The sequence below is a fragment of the Mastigoproctus giganteus genome, chromosome 13 (genome assembly GCF_048544385.1).
Source record: "Mastigoproctus giganteus isolate SK-2022 chromosome 13, ASM4854438v1, whole genome shotgun sequence".
Lineage (NCBI taxonomy): Eukaryota > Metazoa > Arthropoda > Arachnida > Uropygi > Thelyphonidae > Mastigoproctus > Mastigoproctus giganteus.
The window spans coordinates 101963350-101988162 of NC_143587.1; the positions used below are offsets into that span (position 1 = coordinate 101963350).

General features: G+C 35.0%; 1 protein-coding gene across 1 annotated transcript in view; it reads right to left on the reverse strand.

Annotated features, from left to right (window-relative positions):
- Positions 1-1050: 1050 nt before the first annotated feature.
- LOC150076311 (toll-interacting protein-like) overlaps positions 1051-24813 on the reverse strand; it is a 121209-nt gene continuing 97446 nt past the window's right edge. The window contains exon 9 of the mRNA XM_090387317.1: positions 1051-1310. Within this exon, the coding sequence (XP_090243443.1) occupies positions 1051-1310 (260 nt within the window). The remainder of the gene's footprint in view (positions 1311-24813) is intronic.

A 24813-nucleotide genomic window follows, 5' to 3' on the forward strand; every position in this document is an offset into this window, starting at 1 on the left:
GCTGGTCTTCATATCTTGTCCTCTTTTCCTGCTGTTTTTCTTCGACTCTGCTGTCTCTGGGTATTGTGATATAAATTATCCATGCCTGCTTCTTTTCAACCACTGTCAAGTGGGGTGTACTGTATTATGGAAAAGGTGTTTGCCTGTTTGTATTCAAAAATCCCGTAGCACTTTGGACTCATTACTCCGCACAACTTTTTCTCGATTGTGGTCCCATCAGTTTTTGCAAGATGGTAAATTATATTTTTGCAAATGTTCTAATGTATGATGGTGACCACTCTGTTGTGCCTCTCTAAATAATCCATCTGTGGGATCTTTTTTCAGCCACATACGAGATGTTCAACTATTTCATTGGATTCCTTACAAATTCTGCACTTGCTGTCCTTATGGGCAATTGTCAATCTTAGCCTTTATTGCATTAGTGCAAGTTTCTTCTTCTTGAACTGCTAATATGAGGCCTTCAGTTTCTTTTTTTTTTAAATGCTCCCTTTATTAGCCACTGCCATGTCTTCGTGCTATAAACTTTTCCTTCAGTGGCACTAATACATTGGCCATGCAGTGTTTTGTTATGCCACTTTTCTCTTCAGGCCCGTGTTTTTATAATCCTCATTTCACATGCCTTCAATGGCAGACCCAAGGTCCAGAGCTGGATATCATCATTCTTTTCTTTCTCTCAGGCTAACTTGGGGATTTTTTTTTTTTTTTTTTTGGCTGGCGCAGCATAAGCCTCAGGCTTCCTTGCACCATATATGGCTAATAATAATAATTATTATTATTATTATTAATAGTAACAATACACCTTCTTTCCTGACTTCCTTTAGGACTACTCTTGGCTCTTTCTGATGTACTGCACTAATGATCACTTCTCTTCTACAGGTTTTTGAACTTGCAAAATTTGTCCTCCACCTTTGCAGCGTGGAAGACACAGTCTATCCACATCAACACGTGCGTGAAGAGTATGATTGACAGTCATCTTGAGTCCAAAATACAATTCCCGCAATGTATCAAACAATGGGGACAGCAAAGGTGTTAATGATTTTGATGGTATTCTCACCATTGACTTTCGATTTCAGGATCTTCTTCACCTTTCAGTTGTATTCCTTGTAAATTGTAGGCTTCGTCTGGATTGAGGCTCCTAACATCGTTATGATCAGGCATTTTTATTCCCTCTGTGCACATGAATTTTCCTCGATTGAAAGGTACACATTTATCCAGCCCAAACTCCATTGTCGTCTCTGAGCTGGAGATTTGAACAGTATTAAGTAGTGATTCTATTTCAGGTGGTGACTTGCTGTACAGGTTCACATCATCTATATAAAGGTGGAAAAACTTTATGTTTTCAATGTTTGATACCCGTGGCCTGTTCTCCTCAGATTTAATGATAGTGATATCATCGATATTATAAATAATAAAGGTGAGAGTGAATCATCTTGAAAAATACTACTTTGGATGCTGACATTGCCTGCTACTTCAACATTATTTATTATTAGTATTAAGCCAATGGCCAAATGGAGGGTCACCGTCAAGATAGCAAACATCACGACCAGATTGACCCGCATCGGAAGAGGAATCTTCCAGGAAGATGCTCTGAACCCACTATGGTTCTGCCTAGCACTCAACCCACTGTCCACCATGCTCAATAACAGCGAGTACGGATATACCTTAAAAGAAAGAAAAAATAACCCGTACACCCTCTCTCATCTGATCAGCATTAATTTCATCAAACTCTATGCTGCAACCGAGAATCAACTCAAACAGATACTCCAGATCACAAAAGAGTTCAGCACTGACATCAGGATGCAATTTGGCATTGACAAATACAAAATCCATGGATTACTTCAATGATATCTAGTCGGACTAAATTACCAGCAGAAGATCAGTGAAGAGATTGAAGCCATGACAGAGGGAGAGACATACGAACAATAGAAAAATCGATCTTGGGATGATGCAGGCCCACCAGTTAGAACACAAAAAGAGAAAGGCTTGCCTAACTGAGAAATACCATCAGATACTGGAAAGTTTGCTAAAATCAAAGCTGAAAGGCGGGAACACAGTTAGAGCCGCAAACACGTATGCAGTAAAAACAAAAATGTACTACTTTGAAATCAAAGATTATGAGGTCGACTGGGCAAATCATAACGAAGAGCAGTGAACAACAATCGAAGTTGGCCATCAAGAGATTGACCATAGCCCATAAAGAAGAAAGAAAGGGATTGACTGACCTCACTGAGCAATAGAAAAATCAATTAAGAACCTGCGGGATTACTTCCAAGAAAACACAGCACCAATCTACCAAGCCATAAGGAAAATAGACCAATGGCATACAACACTCAACCTCAACAAAGAGACCACACTCACACCGACAGAAGAAACCAAGACAGAAAGATGAGCAAAGAAGGCGCTCAATGGCAGACACTACAATAACCTTCATTAAGACTACATATATAAGATGGCACACACCACTCAACAAGGGATGTTGTTGTAGTAGGGGTTTTAGGAGCATCAACGACTAAGGCCACATTTCTCTAAGGCCAATATTTCTTAATAGGTATGAAACTTTTAGTAGCATCCATGATTAATTCCTTGAATGCTTCCCACTTAGAATTTGCTGTTGGTAACATCGTCAGTTGATCCCACTGTACAGAATTTAAAAACTTTCTGAGACCATGTCTAAAGGTTGTGAAAAGTGATCGAGACCATTGTATTTATTTTGGTCAATCTAAACGTAATTTTATAAAAAATATTGAGCCTATTTTCAGGCCTTTATAATTCTTTTGATCCTCTTAGTAGGTCACCGAATCATTCAGAGCCTACCTTTAGGCCTCTACAATTCTTTTGAGTCTGTTAGTTACTCATTTTAAGCCTCTTTAGTAGGCTATTCAAAAAGAAGCCTTTTAGTAGGCTACTCATTAACTACGCTTCTTTAGTGGGCTATTTACTCATTTGATCCTAATGTAGGCTACCGCAATATTATTGAGTCTCTTAGAGACCTTATAAACAATTAGGCTGATCGACGCATACAAATAAAAATAATAATTATATAATAATTTATTGAATTTTTAAATTGAATACATTTAAAATTTTAAAATGACACGCCATTTTAATTTTTCAAATGGCGTGTCTTTTGAAATTATTGAATAAATATTCCCCACAAATACGAATAAATATATATGTATATATATATATATATATATATATGGCAGCTGATCGTACATCGTACGTTTTTATCGCGATTCGCGAGGTGTGAAAATAAATAACATATTCGTATCTATTTCGCAACATGACTAGTAGAGACAGAGATGCAGGAAGAAAGTATATGTGTGGCTCTGATAAATTGAAGAAAAAAAGAAAGGGAGAAGAAATTACGGAAAAACAGAGGAACTCCCTTGCAAAATTTTTAAAAACCGAAAATGTGCAACAAACCGAAGAAACGCATAATTCACAGTTACTGGAAGATCAAACTCGCGGAAATGAAATTACGCCATGCGACATCCACGAAAACGATCCTGATCATCATAAAGCCAGCTCTCGTCCTAATGAAGAGGAACGCGATGATAAGAAAACTGTACAACGGGAAGATAATCATGAAGCAGAGGGAAACGTAAAGACGGATGATTTTTTGTCAGCGTCGAACAAAGAACAAGATGAATTATTCCGAGGACCGCAGCTTCAAGAGAATCAACAAAGCGACGAAGACGAAAATGTCGATATCAATAATCCTGGTACTTGGCCTGAAATTATAACTGATAAATTTAGAATGGCTATCGTACAAAATGGCGTGACACAAGTAAAAAACTACGATTTTCCGAAAGAAAAAAATAACAGAAGTTTTTCTTAAAATTATTATTTAAGAAAATTAACGAATGGGGACCGTCAAGAACGAAGGTGGTTACTCTGCTCAAAGTACAAAGATGCCACATTGTGTTATGCGTGTAAGTTATTCTCTTCAAATACCACTTCTGTGTTTAACTGGACTTAACGATTGGGTACATTTAAGTTCGCGATTACAAAGTCATGAAAGATCAGAATATCATTTACAAGCTATGTACAAATTGTTACAACTTGAAAAGAATTTGAAACTTGGAAACACTATTGACAAAGAACATGAAAATATAATTAAAAACGAAACAGCGTTTAAAATGTGTTTGTGAACGAATAGTGGCTGCAATTTTATATTGATCAGAGCATAATTTGGCGTTCAGAGGCAGTAGCGATGCTTTATATAAACCGCACAAAGGTAATTTCTTAGGTCTCATAGAATTACTTGCAAGATTTGACCCAATCATGAAACAACATTGGGATCGGTGCGTAGAATCAGCATCGCATTCCTATTTATCTCATAGAATACAAGATGAACTGATTTCTGCTTTGGCTAAAAAAGTTAGAAAGGAAATAATAAATACAGTTAAGAAAGCTAAGTATTTCACAATTTTATTAGATTGCACTCCAGACGTAAGCCATCAAGAACAATTATCTGTTATTTTAAGATATTTTAATGTAGATAACTCTGAAAGTGATGTGAGTATACAAGAACGATTTATTTGTTTTGAAACAGTAAAAGACTCGACAGGAAAAGAGTTATCAGCCAAAATTGAAAGCATATTAGAAAAGAAGGAATTAGATTTAGGGAACTGTCGAGGACAGGGGTACGATAACGGAGCTATGAGAGGTATATATATAAAGGCGTGCAAGCACTTATCCTGCAAAAGAATTCCAAAGCACAATATATGCCCTGCGGAAGTCATAATTTGAATTTAGTTCTTGGAGACATTTCAAAATCATCTTCTTTGGCAAATTCATTTTTTGGGACTTTACAAAGCATATATAATATTTTTTGAAAGTTCTGTGATACGCTGGGATATATTAAACGAGCATGTCAAACATCTTACTCCAAAACTACTGTCAGAAACGAGGTGGGAATGTCGCCTCGAAAGTGTGAAATACCAAGTACCACAATTTTCTCTAGCTTTGAAATACCTTTATGAACATACCAGTGACATGAAAACGAAATCCAATCAATCGAAAATAAACTTACTTCATTTGAATTTTTATTAAGTTTGGTAATTTGGTATGACATACTGAATGAAGTAAATATTGTGAGCAAGGTACATATTTCAAAATTCAAATATAGATATCGGTACTGCAAATTCACATTTAAAAGGCCTTTTAAATTTTTTTGAATGGTATCGTGAATCAGGATTCTAATCTTCTTTAATAACTGCAAAGGAAATAGCTGAAGAATTACAAGTGACATCTGAATTTAAGAATCGAAGAACTGGACGAAAAACAAAGCAATTTTGTTATGAAGGAACCGATCAGCCTATTTCATCAGGCGAAGAATATTTCAGAATTCAATATAATCGATAGTGCGATTATTTCTTTTAAGAAAAGATTCGAAATTTATCACGAACATGAGACATCACATGGTTTTTTATATAATTCGGATAATATTCAAAAACTGGCTGAAAACTATCTTTTTAAATGTTGCAAAGACTTAAATGCGACCTTGCAAGACGATATTGATTGCATTGATTTATTTAATGAAATCAAAATTTGTCGTCGAGTTTTGCCTCCCAGGATCACAATGTTACAAATATTACAATATTTACTGAAAAATAATTTATTTGAATTGTATCCAAATTTTGTTACTGTTCTGAAAATTATATTAACCTTACTAATTACTGTCGAATCTGCAGAAAGATCTTTCTCAAGATTGAAAATAATAAAAAAAATTACTTGATCTGGCATTAGTCAAGAACGATTTACCTCTTTAGCCATATGGTACAAGGAAGCCTGAGGCTTATGCTACACCAGCCAAAAAAAAAAAAAAAAAAAAAATCCCGAGTTACCCCTGAGAAAGAAAGAAAGAAGAGAGAGAGAGAAGTACAAAGGAATCACCAAGAAAGAGAAGAATGATGATATCCAGCTCAGGAGCCTGGGTTTGCCAAGCCCATACTCACCAGATGTGAGCCCCAATTTTATCTATCGAATCCGAAATAGCCAAAAAACTAAATTATGATGACTAAATCTAAATACTAAACTAAATTAACCCCAGGGGCTCACATCTGGTGAGTATGGGCTTGGCACACCCAAGGTCCTGAGCTGGATATCATTATTCTTCTCCTTCTTGGTGATTCCCTTCTACTTCTGACTCTTGTTTTCTCTCTCTCTTGGGGTAATTCAGAAATTTTTTTTTTTTTTTTTTTTTTTGGTTGGTGCAGCATAAGCCTCAGGCTTCCTTGCACCATATGGCTAATAATAATAATGATATTATGAACGAATTTGCTATAAAACATGTAAGAAAATGAAACAAAAATCACACATTGTGATCTTATTCGATTAAGTCGCGTTATTTAGTTATTTATTTATTCGTTCGTTATTTGGTTTTTAGGAGCATTAGCAACTAAGGCCATATTGCTCCGGGATATGCGGTGGTCATTCCTTGACCTTTCCGCATACTCCGTATTTGGTGGTGACGGGCTCGAACCCCGGTCTAATCAAGAAGCGTGTGCTACGCACTGCTGCTCCTTCCCACCTGGCTACGGAGACGCCCGATTAAGTCGCATACCAAATTTTATTTTATAAGTAGATGAAGCAATTATTTTTCTTATTTGATTTATTAAAGATTTTTTTGTGATTGAAATGTTAATTTTATTAAAATAATTTAATTATTTATCATTTTCATGTAGTCCTTACTAAACCAATTTGTGCAATGTAATAAATATCAAAATGCAATAAATTATTTTGTTAAACGAAATTTTTATCAAGGCCCCGCAAGTCAACTTTGCACTGGATCGCGCTTTTGTTCGGGCCGGCCCTGATACCAAGAAAGAGTTCCAGTAGTCAGGTTTTGTTCCTTTGCCATTATTGCAGTAATTATCTCCATCAATGCTCACTATGTGAAAAAGATTTATGTTTAAATCCCGCCTCAACGGGAGAAACGTTTATCGGCGTTTTTCGCAGAGAGGTAGAATTTGTCGGTGTGGGACGATGATTGCGAGTTTTTATCTCCCAGAATGTCGGGTTTTTCGGCCAGAAATGAAGAAGCCCAATCTAAGAATGCAAGCTAATACAGAAAAATTATACTAACACTTCATAGCCTTAAGGCGGAAACACACTGCAGGTAGTTCTCCACTTTACGAGTTAATTCGTTCCTAGCGCGCGCTCGTAAAGCGGGAATTAAATCCCATAGACATAATATTAAAAATAGGGCTTACGTTCTCAACAATGAAATTAGTTTATGTTTAAACAATGATTGATTTATCCAAAGAAATTAAAACGTAGCCTGTAAAATCAAGCAAATTATAATAATAAAGAAATCCTTTATGATTTACAAATTTTAAAGAATGTTTATTCTTCATCATCGACTAAATGCACTCTCGTTGATCACTTATTATTGGCTCGGCACTCGGTTTGTTGCACAAGGAGTAATCTTCTTCAGAGATGCTTCAAGAGGAGTTTCTTTCCAAGATAATCTTCTATTTTATTTATAAGTTTCAATAGATGCACAAGCATTTTTTAAAGGAACGCACAAATTGCAACTAACACAATTTGCGCAGAGTAACAAGTTTACAAAGCTTATATAAAAAAAAAAAAAGGAATGAAGAGAAGATTCAGAAATTTTATTTATGTTTTTATACGATTGAAGATTTCCGTAAAGGGGAAATACATTTCACCATAATAACGCAAAAAACCACACAATTCCAGCTGTGGGTATTTTCGCGAATGCAATAACATCGAGTTTACTACCCGTTTATAATTGCTTGCAGTAACAGAAAAGCGCAATAAACTGGAAAGTACAAATTGTTTTTATTGTTTTATGGTCGTGACCTTCAGAAATATGTCACAAAGGCGTTCAAAATTATATCTTAAAAGGCGTTCTTATAACGGAACATATGATAACGATAAAAGTGTAGTGCATTTTAGTGATTTGAATTGGTAACAAATACAATTGCACTATAAAAACGACCTTTTAGAGAATTATATAGCGAAAATTTAAACTTCCGAGATCGTGGAACGAATTACCAAAAAAACAATGTGTTATTGGGTTCACATTACGATATTTTCACGATACGATGGGTGTCTCTGGAACGGATTAATATCATTAAGCTGGGTACACTGTATTGTATAGCTATGCGCGTGGTTTGAAATGCGGTATTTATGAATGTTTAACATTCATTTTTTTCAATTAATGTTCATATTTTCGATTTTGTTGATACTCGGGGGGAAAAAACTCTTAAACCCGGGAACTCGTAAAGCGAGAACTGCCTGTATTACCACATTATGGGACCCTCGTCATGTCACTGTTTAGTGTAAACTGTGAAGTCGGTCGTAGAAGAAGCATCACTGTAACGTAGAGTGACCAGATTAAAAATTTGATCTCTGTGTAAAAAAAGGTAAAGGTAAACTGCAGCCCTTATCAACCCACTGCAGAATGGAAGCCTCCTCAACAATTCATGCTGAGGGAAATGGACCGTAAGCTGCCACGCTGGTCCAGTGCGGGTTGGTAAATCGACCGTATTTAGCAGTCAGGGACTTGAACCCCAGTCTACTCAAAGAGCGTGTGCTACTGCACTCCCGCTACTGACCACTCGGCTACGGACGGTGTACTCATGCTTTATGTGTGGAGTATTCATTCCTCGTTTTGGGGGGCTCGCATTATATCTTAAAAAAAAAAAAAATACGAACAATTTTAATAACAAATATTTTATTTTTATATTACGTTGATTTTTACAAGTTCGTGGAATGCAAAATTAGTCAAATTTTAATAAAATTAACCGAATTATAGTCTGCGCTTTAATTCGTTTAATTCGGAAAATTTTATTGCAGGAGTTATAAACACTAAAGGAAACTTTTATAAGTATTAACATCAACTGTTTTACATAATTGTTTACAATACATATTTGAGCGAATTTTCTTTAACAGTTTTTCATTTTTCAGTGCATATGCGTAAAATTCTTTGCATGACATATTGTGATTGGTTTTCGCCAACAGTTCTCCTTCAGCATTCTTTAGGTCTAATTTATTTCTATCCCTTTTTCATGCGCTAAACATTAAGCTAAATACTCGCTCACTCATTGCATTTGAGTGAGGCAAAGTAAAAACAAAATTATTTTTTTCTGTATTACGTATTTCGTATGCATTTAAAAATTTTATCCAAATATCTGTGGTATTTTGTCTCAATATTTTTATGGAATGATTTCAAAAGAACATTCTTGATACAGCAAATCCGACGTGTTATCTTGTGAATACAGCCAATGACAGCAGTGCGTCTCCGAGCAATAAACTAAATGGCAAATATAGCTCCCCACATTTGACGTTAGACATGTATACTTCACGAGACATGAAGTCTCGTGAAGTGATAGTATTGTGTTTTCGCCCTTAGTTGCCTTGGGATTTAAGCTGGAGTCTTAAATCCAGGATCTCTGCAGAAATTTCTGAGACTCACATCGCTCGCCAAATAAATCAGCTCGTTCTCTGAACTGCTACAGTTCAGATAGATTTTCCGGCTGGGAACAGTTACTATCAGCATATACAGCAGATTTCGTTCGGAATGTGTTAATTAAATCGTATTCAGGACGGACGCTAGCGTTTGTGGCGCCTGAGGGAAAAAACCTTGTCACGATGCCTAATTCATATCGTATCTTAACACGGATATACGAGGGGGTATCAAAAAGTTCCTACCCTTACCTAGAAAGGTGAAATTTCACAGGAACTTTAATCATTTTCTATGTACTACAGAAAAGGATTGTACTATTTCTATGTGCTATGGGTTCTTCATTTCTCGAAACAAGAAGTCTGACAGTGCTAGGTAAGGGGAATAGGGCGAGTGCTGCAGTAGCACAAATCCCAACAGTTAGCAAGAACATTGCATTCGACATTGCTTCTGCAAAGGTGTCAGCAATTTTGAAACCCATCGTGCAGGGACCTTAGACTTGTGCAGATGGTCATGTAAAATGTTCCCCCAGAAACTGGGGTTTTTCGTCCAGCAAAACAGACAAATCGACCATAGAACACAACGCAATTAACAGACATAAGACGCACACATGCAGATGAATTTAATTATTCGGGTGGCCTAAAATAATACTGGAATTTGTTTTTTAATTTTTTTTTTTTTTTGGTCATGTAAAATGCTGTGGGCAGACCCATAACTAATTCTCACTGTATTTGGGATTAAATGAATTGTCACACGTCCGTCACTCAACACCAGCTGCTCAACCTTTGCAACCGTCTCACTGTCTGTGAATATTGATGGCCTTCCTTTTCTTGGCTCGTCAAAGAAACTTGTACGACTGCACTGGAACTCCCGTTTCCACTTTTCTGCAGTGTCATAGAATGGACAATTCTGCCCATACACAGCTTTCATTTCTTCGTCAATTTCTGAGCTTTCTTGCCCTGCAAATGCAGGAACTTGATCACTGCTCGATACTCCACTTCGTCAACCATAGCGTCCTTCTTCAATTCCGGGCTCTACCTCTTGTGTATGTACGATCACCAACGGGAATGAAATTTCACATGTTCGTTATTGAATATGTAGACAACTTATATTAAAAACGGCATCTTCCTACTGATGTTTTATCTAGGTCAGGGTACAAACTTTTTTGATACCCCCTCGCATATGCAGTAGCGCATCTAGCAGCACCTGCGGCAAGTTCCTCACCCTTACTGTCGGCCCTGAGATTCGCATTAGAAGTTTCTGGTAGAGTAAGCTAAAGACAGATCAGGTCAATGCGTGACGGGACTTATAGCAATTCGGATACGAAATGTCTTTATTTTCAATGCTATGCAGCTTTGTACTGGAGATAACAAAAAATAGCAATCTCTGAAGCCTCTCAATTAATGGGAGACCACGGACAAAGCAAAATGAAGGGTCTTTTATCACCTTGAGTTAATTTCCACAAATCAACAAATCTGTGGCAAACCTTATTGAGAGACGTTTTCTGTATCTTGGATTAAGTTTTAATCCAAGATACAGAAAACGTGTATTTGTATAATGCGTTTACCTTTATACAACGTGGCTACTTCTGTAGCAAAATATGTCAAGTTTATTACACAGCGACTTACAACTACTTACAGATACACATTATTTTACTTGGACTGTTCTGTACGAACAAAAATAGTACAGCTGATGTTCAGTGGTCTGAGCCAGATACTTATATATAGTGCAGGCCACTTATATATACAGTACTTCGAATTCAATTATCAGCCGGAGCTTGTCGCTTCCTAGTGGGTTGGTATAATCACATCCCTTCCCACACAGCGTGCAAAAGAGATACGTTCAAATCCTGTCAGCGACGCGGGGAATTTTCTCGGGTTTTTCGCAAACAAAAGATCAACCACAGAATATTATTATTATTATTACCAGCCACATGGTGCAAGGAAGCCTGAGGCTTATGCTGCACCAGCCAAAAAAAGAAAAAGAAAATTCTCCCAGTTACTCCGAGAGAGAGGGTCAAAAGTAGAAGGAAATCACCAAGAAAGAGAAGAATGATGATATCCAGCTCAGGACCCTGAGTGTGCCAGGCCCATACTCACCAGATGTGAGCCCCTGGAGTTGTGTATATATATACAAATATACATATATATATATATTTTATAATAATTTTTTTTTTGTTGATACTTGGGGAAGAAAAAAAACTCTTAAAGCGAGAACTGCCTATATATATATATATATATATATATATAATATAGAAAATTAATAATTATCTTATGTAAAGTAAACTAAAGAAGAACTAATTAATGCCATCTATACATATCTAGATAGAACATTACATCAGTCTTATTATATATTTTTTGTATAGCTTAAGTACAATTAGTAAAATAGGTAAGATGTAGAATAAATATATTCTCATAATTTTTACTTTTACTTTGACTAATGATCATCCTTTACTAAGTTCGGGGGCTCACATCTGGTGAGTATGGGCTTGGCACACCCAGGGTCCTGAGCTGGATATCATCATTCTTCTCTTTCCTGGTGATTCCCTTCTACTTTTGACTCTCTCTCTCTCTCTCTCTCTCTCTCTCTCTCTCTCAGGGTTACTCGGGAACTTTTTTTTTTTTTTTTTTTTTTCCTGGTGCAGCATAAGCCTCAGGCTTCCTTGCATCATATGGATATTAATAATAATAATAATAAGTTTGGCCTCGTGGACCAGTTATGGCTATTATAGGGTTAAGTAGCTACCAGCTTATCCAATATGGAATATATTTATTCTACATCTTACATATTTTACTAATTGTACTTAAGCTATACAAAAAAAAAAAAATATATATATATATATATATATATTTATTTTTATTATTATTTTTTAATATAGCCTTAGTAAAATAGGTACATGCTATTTAATCGGATATTATGTTAGTTATATTGGTAGAGGCCGAAAATGTCAAAAACCGAATCTACTCATGTATGAATATACGACCATATGTAATTTAACATGCTGACCAAAATACCTGTATATCAAATCACCCAAGTAACTCTATAATAGCCAATACCCGGCCCCGTGGCCAAAACTAGTAAAGAATACTAATTAGCAATACAATGTAATTATAAAATAATACCAATTGTTAATTATAGGTAATAGGATACATTGAAAGGCACTTTATCGAGGGCTAACCCTCTCAATATATCCCACTTATAATTAACTGAGCTATCTGTTATCTTATTAGATGGCATTAATCCAATCTGGATTATATTACATTATATAAAATATTTATAAATTACTCCTATATATAGGCAGTTCTCGCTTTACGAGTTTTTTTCCTTCCCCAAGTATCAACGGAAAAACGAAACTATGAACATTAATTGCAAAAAATGAATGTTAAACATTCATAAATGCCGCATTCCGAACCACGTGCGTAGCTATATAGTATACCACGCTTTGCGATATTTATCCGTTCCAGAGACACCATGGTATCGTTAAAATATCGTAATGTGAACCCAATAACACATTCGTTTCAAGATCTCGAAAGTTTAAATTTTCGCTGTATAACTAAACTATTTATCTCTCCAAAATGTAATTTTAAGGTCACGAGCGTGACCTTAACGCCATATAAAAGGTCGTGAGCGTGGTTTGTACATTGTATTAGTTACCAATTGAAATCATTAAAATGCACTACACTTTCATTGGGTATCATATGTTCCTTTATAAGAATCAATTTTAAACGCCTTTGTGACATTTTTCTAAAGCACATTTCTGGAGGTTACGACCGTAAAACAATTTGCACTTTGCTGTTTATTGGGCTTTTCTGTTACTGCAAGCAATTATAAACGGGTAGTAATTATTTGCGAAAATACCGATAGCTGGAATTGTGTGGTTTTTTATGTTATTATGTTGAAATGTTTCCCCTTTACTTCAATCAAGTTTTCAGAATCTTCTCATTCCTTTTTTTTTTAAGCTTCGAAAACTTGTTATTCATCGCGAATCGTGTTAGTTGCAATTTGTGTGTGCCGTTAAAAAATGCTTATGCATGCAATTTGAATTTTATAATTAAAAGAGATTATCTTGGAAACAAACGCCTCTTGAAACATTTCTGAAGAAGACGACTCCTTGTGCAACAAACCAGCGAGTGCCGAGCCAATAATGAGTGATCAAGAAGTGTGCATTTAGTCGATGATCATTCTTTAACATTTGTAAGTCAAATGATTTCTCTATTATTATAATTTGCTTGATTTTACAGGCTACATTTTCATTTCTTTCGATAAATCACGATTAAACAAACTAATTAGCTAACTAATTTCATTGTTGAGAACGTAACCCCTATTTTTAACCTTATGTCTACGGAAAATATTCCCACTTTAAGAGCGCGCGCTAGGAACGAATTAACTCGTAAAGTCTATAACTACCTGTGTGTGTGTCTACGGAAAATAAATTCCCGCTTTACGAGCGCGCGCTAGGAACGAATTAACTCGTAAAGTCTATAACTACCTCTGTGTGTGTGGGTGTATATATATTTGTAAAAGAATACGAGAAGTTTATCTCAATACACGCAGAACACTTCCGTATGATACGCTCCAGAAATTAAAACGAAAACAATTAAAAAATCCAAAATCTTACAATACAGTAAGAAATAATTAAAAATCAAATGAACACAATTAAAAATCAAGTAAAAAATTAATTTAACGAAAAAACTGCAAAACAATTTTCATTCCTGTGATCACGACATACGGTCGAAAAGCATTATCAACTTCAAGGAAGGAAGGAAAATCGTTTTGCAATTTTTTCGTTAAATGAATTTTTTACTTAATTTTTAATTGCGTTAAATTGTTTTTTAATTGTGTTCTTTGATTTTTAATTATTTCTTACTGTAATGTAATATTTTCGATTTTTAAATTGTTTTCGTATTAATTTCTGGAGAGTATCATACGGAGGTGTTCTACGTATCATATTCTTTCTTTTAAACTTCTTATTCTTTTACAAATATTGATATCAACGTGGGACGTTGTGGAGACTAATAACCAGGAATAACTCATCTGAGAATTATAACAATTCCACTCGTCGACGGGAATTGAACCCAGACCTCCCCAAACGAGAAACGAGCTGCCTATATACTAACGCCATCTTGCAGTATGCATTCTTAATGATTCTGGAAAGTTCTCTGTTGACGATCATCCTTGAAAACCAAAGTGTTCTCCAACCTTGTAATAATAAAACGTAAAATATTTTTTAAAAAACGAGCTGAACGTTTTGCAAAAATCGGTGCTACTATAGCGTGCGGTCTACCATACTATAACGTGTGGTCTACCGCCACTATAGCATGCAGTCTACAGGACGCTATAGTGTATGCTAAAAATGATATATGAATAAATATGGGTTAAAAAACACAAAATTATGTGCTAAATGATTTTTTAATAAAGACTACAAGCTTAAATGATATGAACTATACACAAACAGGTTAAATAGTACATTTAAATTAATGATTTACACTTCTTATACTTTTAATGATACGCTTCGAATACCATTTAAAAATTTAACAAATAAATTGCCTACATCTTCTCTTAGCACTTTAAGCAGAAGTGATCAAGGTGACATTGAAAAAGCTTACTGTTAATGCCTCTCATTTTCCTTAGAATATGTTTTTGAATCCAACTATGACCATTCAGTCGCTTGCGTGTTTGCTCCTGTCACTGGATCCACATAATTTTCTTGATGGTTCACCATAAAATTGCGGTAACCCACGACATTTAGACTGCTATACGCAGGCCATTCATTGGAATGGATCACTGAACCAGATTCACATTCCCATTCAATGATAGGGATCAAGGTGCCTCGGTCACGCCGTTGCACATAAAATACAGACATTCAGGGCCTTGCTTGAGACCAAAAACCCAAGGCCCATCAATTCTTGGTCCACAGTGCCAAATTTACTTTTGATTTAGGCAATCTCACAAATTAAAACTCACAAATTTAGACAATCAAACTGTCTTTTCAAAATACATTCTTCATAAAGCAATCTTTATTAAAATTATTCTGCTGTAATTATTCGAAAACTTCCAATTCCCAAATCCATAATTTATCGTCTTAAAATGTAATGCAAATATGTATAACTTATTACAGAAAAGCTAAAATTCTACTCTATAACTATTAAAGGAAAATTAATAACTTACAGGTTTATATGCTCACAGAACATTTCGAGACGTATTTCTCTGCAACGTTTCTATCTGCGAGTGTAAATAAATAATGCAAATAAGACTGTCGAGCAAACCCATTTCATCATTTGCTTTACTTGCCGTTCATATCATTCGACTCGCGAAATATCGCGAGCCATAAAATACTAACTTTCGAAATTCTATTTTCAATAAAAAATAAAAGAAAACTAATATTTAAAATAAGTAAATATAATGATTTATAAATTATACGTAAGGATTTCCAACACACGAACACATTTACATATATATATATATATATATATATCCGACGACTGAATCCAAAAGACTACTACAAAGATAATTGAATTGCTTCATCACATAGGTGGCGTATTCGCAAAATAATGCATATATTTTATCAATTTAATAAATATATGCCAATTCACGATTTTGCTACATTTTTCAATAATTTGATAATGTAAAGAACGTACAGGTAGCCCTCGTTTTGCAGTGGTCCGATTTGCACCGATCACTAACCACAACGCCATTTTTATTATTTATTTTCGCTATTTTTTTATAAATTGAAAGTTTAAAATCGTCAGGCAAAATTTAATGGCATCATACTGTGCTATGTATCGTGTTAATTCTAAATTCTAAATCACGTGAACTTAGAACAATCTGAGCCAATCAGCAATTAGTGCTTTCGTATCAGGGACGAAAAAGATTCTCGCCCTCAAAGTAACCACTCGTGGATGCGGGTAGCAAAGGTCCATGCGGTGAAGCATTCAGTTGGTTGTTGTTTACGCTATTTACACGTGTTGCAAATTTATTACACTAACATTTTTTTTAAAATTAATTGTCCTATTAATAAATCGTATTATAAAGTTTTTAATTTAATAGAATAAAGACACGCCATGTCTGGTAAAAGTAATTAATTGAATCCTAGTTCAATATTCGGAGGATAGAATCTGATGAAAGCCGCCCTAATGTGTGTAGGGCTATGAACATGCCTCCATCGACTATTACTACAACTATGAAGAATGCTAAAAAATAAAACAATCGATGCAAAGTGGTAGGTAAAATTTTTGGTGCCCTGAACCTAACCCTGTGATTTCCGATTGACTCGGCGCATTATAGCCTTAGTTGCTAATGCACCAATAAAACCCAACAACCAACCAATCCGATTGACTCCATTATATAAAGGGTTCCATTTGCGCCTGTCCCCCCAGGAATCTAACCCCGACGTAAATCGAGGACTACCCGTATATTTCAAATAAAAACGACAAGAAGAAAATTGGATTAACAATTTTTAAGGGCCATCCACAATACAGTTACAAATAAAGATTAAAAACAGCCGAATCAAAAAAAAAAAAGACTTTTTTTTAGGAAAAAAGTCAAAATTTTATTATTACAGTATAAAACTTTAGTTCTTTCTAATAACCGGATTAACAAAGAACAACGAATTAAGATTATTTTTGAATTATAAAACATGGAATTAAGAATTATAGTACATCGAATTAATAATTATTTGAATTATAGTACATAATTATTTTGGATAACAGAATTGATTTGCTGAGTATTATTCAGAACTAAATTCTCATATGCTAATCCAAAAAAAAAAAAATCTTATTTTGCTAATATTACTACAATTGACGGCACTGCTTTATTTTTTTACCTCATCAGTCTGCAAGATATTGAAATCCTCTGAAACTTAATTTTTGAAAGAAATGTTTACTTTCATTTATTACACATTACTTATACATTCATTTTAAGCTTTTATTATTATTAGCCATATGGTGCAAGGAAGCCTGAGGCTTTTTCTGCACCTGCCAAAAAATTTCTCAGTTACCCTGACAGAGAGAGAGAGAGAGAGAGAGAGAGTCAGAAGTAGAAGGGAATCTCCAAGAAAGAGAAGAATGATGATATCCAGCTCTGGACACTGGGTGTGCCAAGTCAATTCTCACCAGATGTGACCCCCCCCCCCTCAGATATAATAGCTCTAAATTCGAGGATAGTTAATTATTGTCCTATCACATTATTGAATAGAATTTAATTCTTAATACGATAATTTAAAAAAGTTAACGCCTTATTTCAACCCTCTCCTTTCCTCTAACTCCTTATTTAAAATTAAATTTATAATAGAATATGGTCGTTCCACATCGCTAAATTATCTTCTTGCTTTTGATGTATAAGGATAAGCTAGATCAGTGTCTAAGTTGAATACTTTCAAAACCAATTGAGAAGTATTAATCCATTATCTTTTTATAAAGACATACGTCTCTCAAGTCATTAATAACTGTAAATAGGACAATTTTTAATTTAAATTATCTGGTTTCCTGACATTGTAAAAGATGAATTCTAACTGTATTATGTTCTTGTTTATACTCCAGCACGACCACCAAGTCAGTGGAGTTTACAATAAATCATCAATGCAAACATTAATTGTATTTAGCAGTCACAGGCTTGAACTCCAGTCACTCAAAGAGCACGTGCAATTTCACTCTCGCTCCTGACCACTCAGCTACATCAGGCCATTCGCAAAGCTGAAATTACTAAAGGAAAAAAAGTATAGGTTTAAAATGAGTTCATTTTGTTTCAATTCATAAATTTTTTTTAGTAAGTCAATTTCCCTACTAAACAATTTGTTTTAAGGCGTTTTTGGCACAATGGCTATATTATACCTACCAGTTACTTTTTATTGCTAAATTTTCAAGATAGCCATGCTGATTAGAAAAAGTCATAGGCAAAAAGATTTCTATTCCACTTTAGAAAGGTGAAGGTAGTTCCTCTGGACTTGCTTTTCATTTTCCAAAATGTTTCAGTTACAGGTTCCTGTTGATTTCTAAGAGATAAATGTCTCTTGTCTTTCTTTCTGATAGCTAGAGCACTCCAGTAAAATGTTTTACTGCAAAACAGTATAGCAGTGAGTACATTTCAGTCTTTGAGAAAGTTTATATAAATGTGTACAATGCACTATGGCAAGGACCACTTTTCCTTTCCTTAGATTCCTTGAGTCACACAGTGGTTAACTGTTCTGCCCATACCAGGTAGAAAAGATCCGGGTTCAAATCCCATCGATGAAACAAGAAACTTTTATGCACTTTTTTCAGAGTCAGTCTGCCTCAAGCAAGGATAACAAAGTTTTTATTCCTGGAAACTTGGGCTTTGCAAAGCAGACAAACTGACCACAGAACTTCCATAATTTATGTCCAAAACACATATGGAAAGTTCAGATTGTCCTCCAGTAACTCTAATTTGATTGGTTTTTTGTTTTTTTTAAACATTCCTGGAAGTCCAGAAGGAAAATTTCTATAAGATTGTTAGTATGGTCTTTCTATATATTTTTCCACTGGGTGCAGAATACTTTTTATATATGATTTTGGAGTCTTAAACAGAAGCCTTCATTTTAATCATATCAGTTCATTGGTAATTTTTCTGACTGATTTGTACATTCGTTTCCAAGTATTCTGGAATGTTTTGATATCCAACAGAATACGAGTGTCTTGTGGCCAAATCAGTTTGAATTTGATGGTTAGGGCACTTTTCCTTCTGTATTTAGTTGACAGCACTTAAAGGATCAGAATAGAATATGTTGTGTTGGTTTTGAGATCTAAGTGCTCAACAGATTGATAAATGGCAAATAATTCTGCAAAGAAACTGTTAAATTCTGTTGGTAGAGAGACCGAAACAAGTGTGAGCAGGTAAAACTGCGTCAGCATCTACTGCTATATCCAACTTTGAAACATCAATATATATCAGTTATACCAAATTTCTAGATTAAAAAAAAAAAAAAAAAGTGTTGTATATTAGGCCACCTCAGACAACTTATAAGCTCATGCAGTTTATAAACTGCATGTTTTCTGGTCACTGCCTATTTTGGACAAAAAACAGTTTCCATCAGTAAAAAAAAAAAAAAAACTTGATGCCTGAGACCAACTCAGACATGGGGTGGAAGAAGTCCATAAAATTTACTTGCCTATTTAGGTGATTGGAACCTGGGCCTCTTACACCTGGTGTGGAGAGGCCAGTGGTTATTAAAAAAAAAAAAAAAAAAACTGCTGTTCTACCAGCGTACACCTGGGCATGTTCAGGAAAATCTCTACCACCTCAAATCTTCTAACTTCTTGAAGATACCTCTTCCTTGCCTGAACAGAGATTTTCCAGGACTATTCATCAAAAATACATGCATACATGCTATCAATAGCCAATTAGCAAATATGTTGCAGCATGCATCACTGCATTTATAAAACTACCCTAAACACATGCAAATTTTTATAACATCTGCAGGGTGTCTCAAAAATATTGGTACAAACGTTTAGGGGAGGTAAGTAACATCTAATGGAATGTGAATCGCATAGGAACCCATAAACGGAAACATCACCATAATTTAGCAGTTGCCGCATGAAGAGCATGCATCAATATACGAACTGGCAGACATGCACCTCCTAGTGTACGGATTAGCAGAGGGCAATGGACGAGCCGCTCAACGAATTTATGGAGAACGCTTTCCAGACAGACATGTACCAGACCACCGTTTGTTTGTGCGTGTGCATAAAAATTTGTGCAATTATGGGTCACTTAGAGGTAACAGGAGTAGTGTGAGCAGATCACGTTCAACGCAAACTTCTGCCATGGAAGAAAGTGTCTTGAATGCATCCAGAATAATCCTACTACCAGCACACGTGCCGTTGCCTTAGGAGTGTCTCGTTACAGTGTACAGTGTCTGGCACAATTCCTTACACCCATTTCATTCCAAAGGGCTCAGTTACTGCTCCCCCAAGATCATCCTGCACGTGTGGCTTTTGCGCAGTGGTTTCTCCAAGAAAGTGTTCAACACTTGAATTTTCCAACCTATGTTTTGTTCACGGATGAGGCTTATTTCACTCGGGAAGGCTTATTCAATCAGCACAATGCTCACGTGTGGGCTCAAGACAACCCACACGGTGTGCGCTCCCATGCGGCACGTCGCTTCGCAATAAATGTGGGCAGGTATGGTCAGTGACTGCTTAGTCGGCGTATACCTGTTACCATCCCACATGAACTCCACTAAATATCAGATCTTTCTTGCAGAAGTTCTACCAGGGTTACTTGACGATGTTCCAGCAAATGTGAGACGCCACATTTGATTTCAACATGACGGGCCACCTGTCCATTATGGAAGGTGTGTTCTGACCATTTGATCAGGTGTTTTGGGCGTCGATGGATTGGCCAAGGTGGACCAGTTGCCTGGCCACCACGTTCACCTGATTTATCGAGCCTTGATTTCTTTGTGGGGGGCCCTCAAATCTATCGTGTATGAATCGCCTGTGGAGATGGAAATGGATCTCATGGCGAGACTCATCTGCACTGCTGCTACTGTCAAAGAAACTTCAGGTGTGTTCGACCGTGTCCGCCAATCCATGCTGCATCGGTGTCACGTATGCATCGCGTCTCATGGTGGAACCTTAGAGCATCTGTTGTAACATCATGAAATGCATCCATCTCGTACTCCATTGTTAATATTATGTTTGCCACTAATTACTATCTTGTGCCATTTCTGCTTCTTGTGCCTCTGCTACTACTTTCCCGACATTTCCAGTTATGGGTTCCTACGTGATTCACATTCCTTTAGATGTTACCTACTCCCCTAAACGTTTGTACCAATATTTTTGAGACACCCTGTATATAATACACAATGCATGTATCTACAGATTTGTCATTAACAGCTACCAACAGATTACATTTTTTTTTTTACATAAACAGTCACCTAATAATTAGTAAATTTAATAATGGTATATTACCTAATTAAGCAATGGAAGATGGAAACCACTCATTTCAGTGGTCCTAAAATCAGTATATACAGAATCATAAAGAAGTCAACTGTTCTGAATGTTTTCTATGTATTGTGTTTCACTGGAATTTAGTGTCATTAAACATGCAAGATATGGGAGTTTATTTATTCACGCAAAAACAAATTCAATATGTAATCCTTGTGCATCCAAGACAATTAGTACAAACTTTATCATTACTGCAGTTATGATAGAAGTTTATCATAACTGCAGCTGCCATTACCCTTTTCAATTCCTAAAATCATGGGGATTATTCCTATAGACCCTATCCATCAGGAATTCCCACAGAAAATAATCCCATGGATGTTTTCAGATTTCCTTGAGCTGGGAATAACTTTCTGTAAATGAGAAATATTTCCAGATGCACCCAGACTTCTTTCTGCCGACAATTCACATCTTATTTACAAAGAGCTAGACTGCTCAAAGTGTTCTGCTAACCTCAAAATTGATCCTTCTGTACTTTTCTGCAAATAACATCTCACTTTAATGCTGCAATGGAACAAAACTGCCAATTTTATTAGAGCTTTTCACACAGTATACATGCTTTAAGTAGTGTGCTCCCTCATGCTTACAAAATTTTTCCACTAGGGTGCATCACTAACTGGTAATAAAAAAAAAAAATCTCCCATCTGTTTAAGTGTTTAATGACATCAATACCAGCCCAATAAATAAAAAAAATATAAGCATTGCCTATATTTTTTGGTGACCCTGTAATTGAAAAATTTACACACGTATGAAGCAAACACTTCAAGCTTGCTTGGGAACAACCATATTTTATTACCACCATTTAAAATATATCATTTATATTAATACACTTGCAATATATTGGCACTTAACTAAACATTGCAGTTTTGGTACAATGAATGTAAATGTTACAAGAAAAAAAAAAATAAAAAAAAAAATATACTGGCTCTTGTCACAAGACAAATTTCCAAATATGCATTAGCAATATAAGTAATCATATACCCACATAAACAGAATATTCCACAACTTGTTTAACAATCTAAGATATGCCATATGTTGGGATATGCCTTAATTATTACAATAAAACAATTTCTGAGTAACAAACTTTAATTATATATTTAAAAATATATGAACTGTCTTTAAATTCAGGGTGCATTATCTGAATTGTTAACTCCAGAATAATGTATTCTGTTCCAGCAATTTCTGCAAAATGCATTAATTTCATAACTATTAAAAATGCTTCTAATTGTCCACTTAATCTATAATATGCTGATATATACATATATATACAGGACTCAAACACAGGTGGCATGATTGCCATGGCAACAAAGAAATCTGACTTGGCAACTAGAATTTTACATCTGTAAAGCTTAAGTGCCAATTCTTTGTTTTACATCTATCATCTGTATCTTGCAAGGAATATTTTTCAACAAAAGTATACAACACAATGGACTCGAGTAAGGACACTAAACTATGAATAACATTATTATACAGAACGAATCTTACTGGTTGAAGGAATATGATAAACAATAATAGCCCAATTAATCAACTGGCTTTGGTCATGATGGTGAGAAAATTAAATTTACATGGAGAGAATTTTGTATTTAGTTTTTTATTCAAAAGTAGACAGGGAAAACTTTATCCTTTAACTGACGGAAAAAATATATATTTGAAGGTTGTTCAGTCACAAAAACAGTTTTTATCTTATGGAGCACTGTTCATATGCACAACTGTTGTAAATCAAGTGTTTGTAACTCTGAGAATACTTGGAAATTTAACAATCCATGTTATTTTTACATTTTTGTTGCTTTGGAATGCTGGTAACAGTCAATATACAATTTAAAATTAATTTAACATGTAGATAAAACAAATCAAGTAAAGAAATTTGAAAGTTTTTAATTTTTTTACACAGTTTAATTATGAACAGACTTTCCAATAACAGCACGAGGTTAAATGATATTGGCTGCTTTGAAAAAAAAATTGGCATTATATGAATTCAGTACTAACAATGAAGGTCAACACCACTATTTTTAACTGAACTTCAACTTACTGCTTGTGCAACTGGCTTTTCCAGAAGACCAAGTCTTCTATAACCTCCAGCCGGAAACTAGCTCCTGAACAGATCTGTCAAGGCCTGTATAAAAGTGTGTGTGTGTGTGTGTGTGTGTGTGTGTGTGTACACACCTAATTTATTTGAATGTAATGGATTCAGATATTCAAACAGTAAAAAAAATTCCATTCTGAATATACAGTTATTTATCTATCTCCTCGAAAAAATACCATTTTCATAAGTCTGATTTAACTTTGGTGAGAAAGAGGGCTCCACTACAATGCAGAAAACTGTTTTAAACACAGTTCTATGCAGCAATAAGAATTATATACCAACGGCAATAGTAAATATTCAAGGGAGGAAAAGAAAAACCTGCATGTTCCAAACAGTAACTAATGAGTATGAGATAAATTTTTCCTATTGGTATAAAACTGTTTCTCACACAAGTAGAGTAACTAATTATGCTCAGACTTTCAAAAACAACCTGAAGACTACTTGGATTAGCAAACAATTCCAACAATACCATGATAAGAAAGATTTGATAAGCTTTTAAGAAATAGTTACATAAGGAATATTCAGCAATGAAAAAAAAATAACTCACTCTATTGTAAAATTTCTTATTCTGATCAATTTATATTAATTAAATTACACTGCACAATTAAAAAGAGCAAGAATGCTTTTGCTCTTGGTAGCTATACTCAAAGAATTAAAGATGGGGTTACGACTTCCAGGTCAAATCTTAATTGTGAAAAAAATGGGGCAGATAAGTGACAAATAATACATGAATGCAATACTCACTGCTTACATTCCCTTTGCAGTTCATAACCATGTTTTTTGCATATATTTTTGGTGATTGATCTCACTACCAATAAGCCACATAAGTACCTCACAAACAAAACTCCAGAATACAGTTTTTGGCTGTCGTCTTGATCAGCTTTTTTAATAGGAACTCCAACTTTTCCTATCAAAAAAGTTATTTTTTGAATAGCTTTCCAATAGGAAGTACTCCCCCTAGTGAAAGTGTACATATCATGGGTCTCAAAAAATGCATGCAACCCATTAATTAGATAGTATGAATCAGAGCTGAAATACTCAATATGTTCTACGTTGATAATAATATTAGTAAATTAATAAGAGGAGTTTACCTCAATATAGTACGTGGAACACTTCCGTATGATACCCTCCAGAAATTAAAACGGAAAAAACGAAAAAATCGACAACTTACCGGTACATTAAAGTAAAATATAAATAATTAAAGTAAAATATAAATAATTAAATAAATTTAACACAATTCAAAATCAATTCAAAACAATTAAAATTCAAATTAACGCAATTAAAAGAATCTAACGAAAATATTCAAAACGACATATTGAGTATTACAGCTCTGA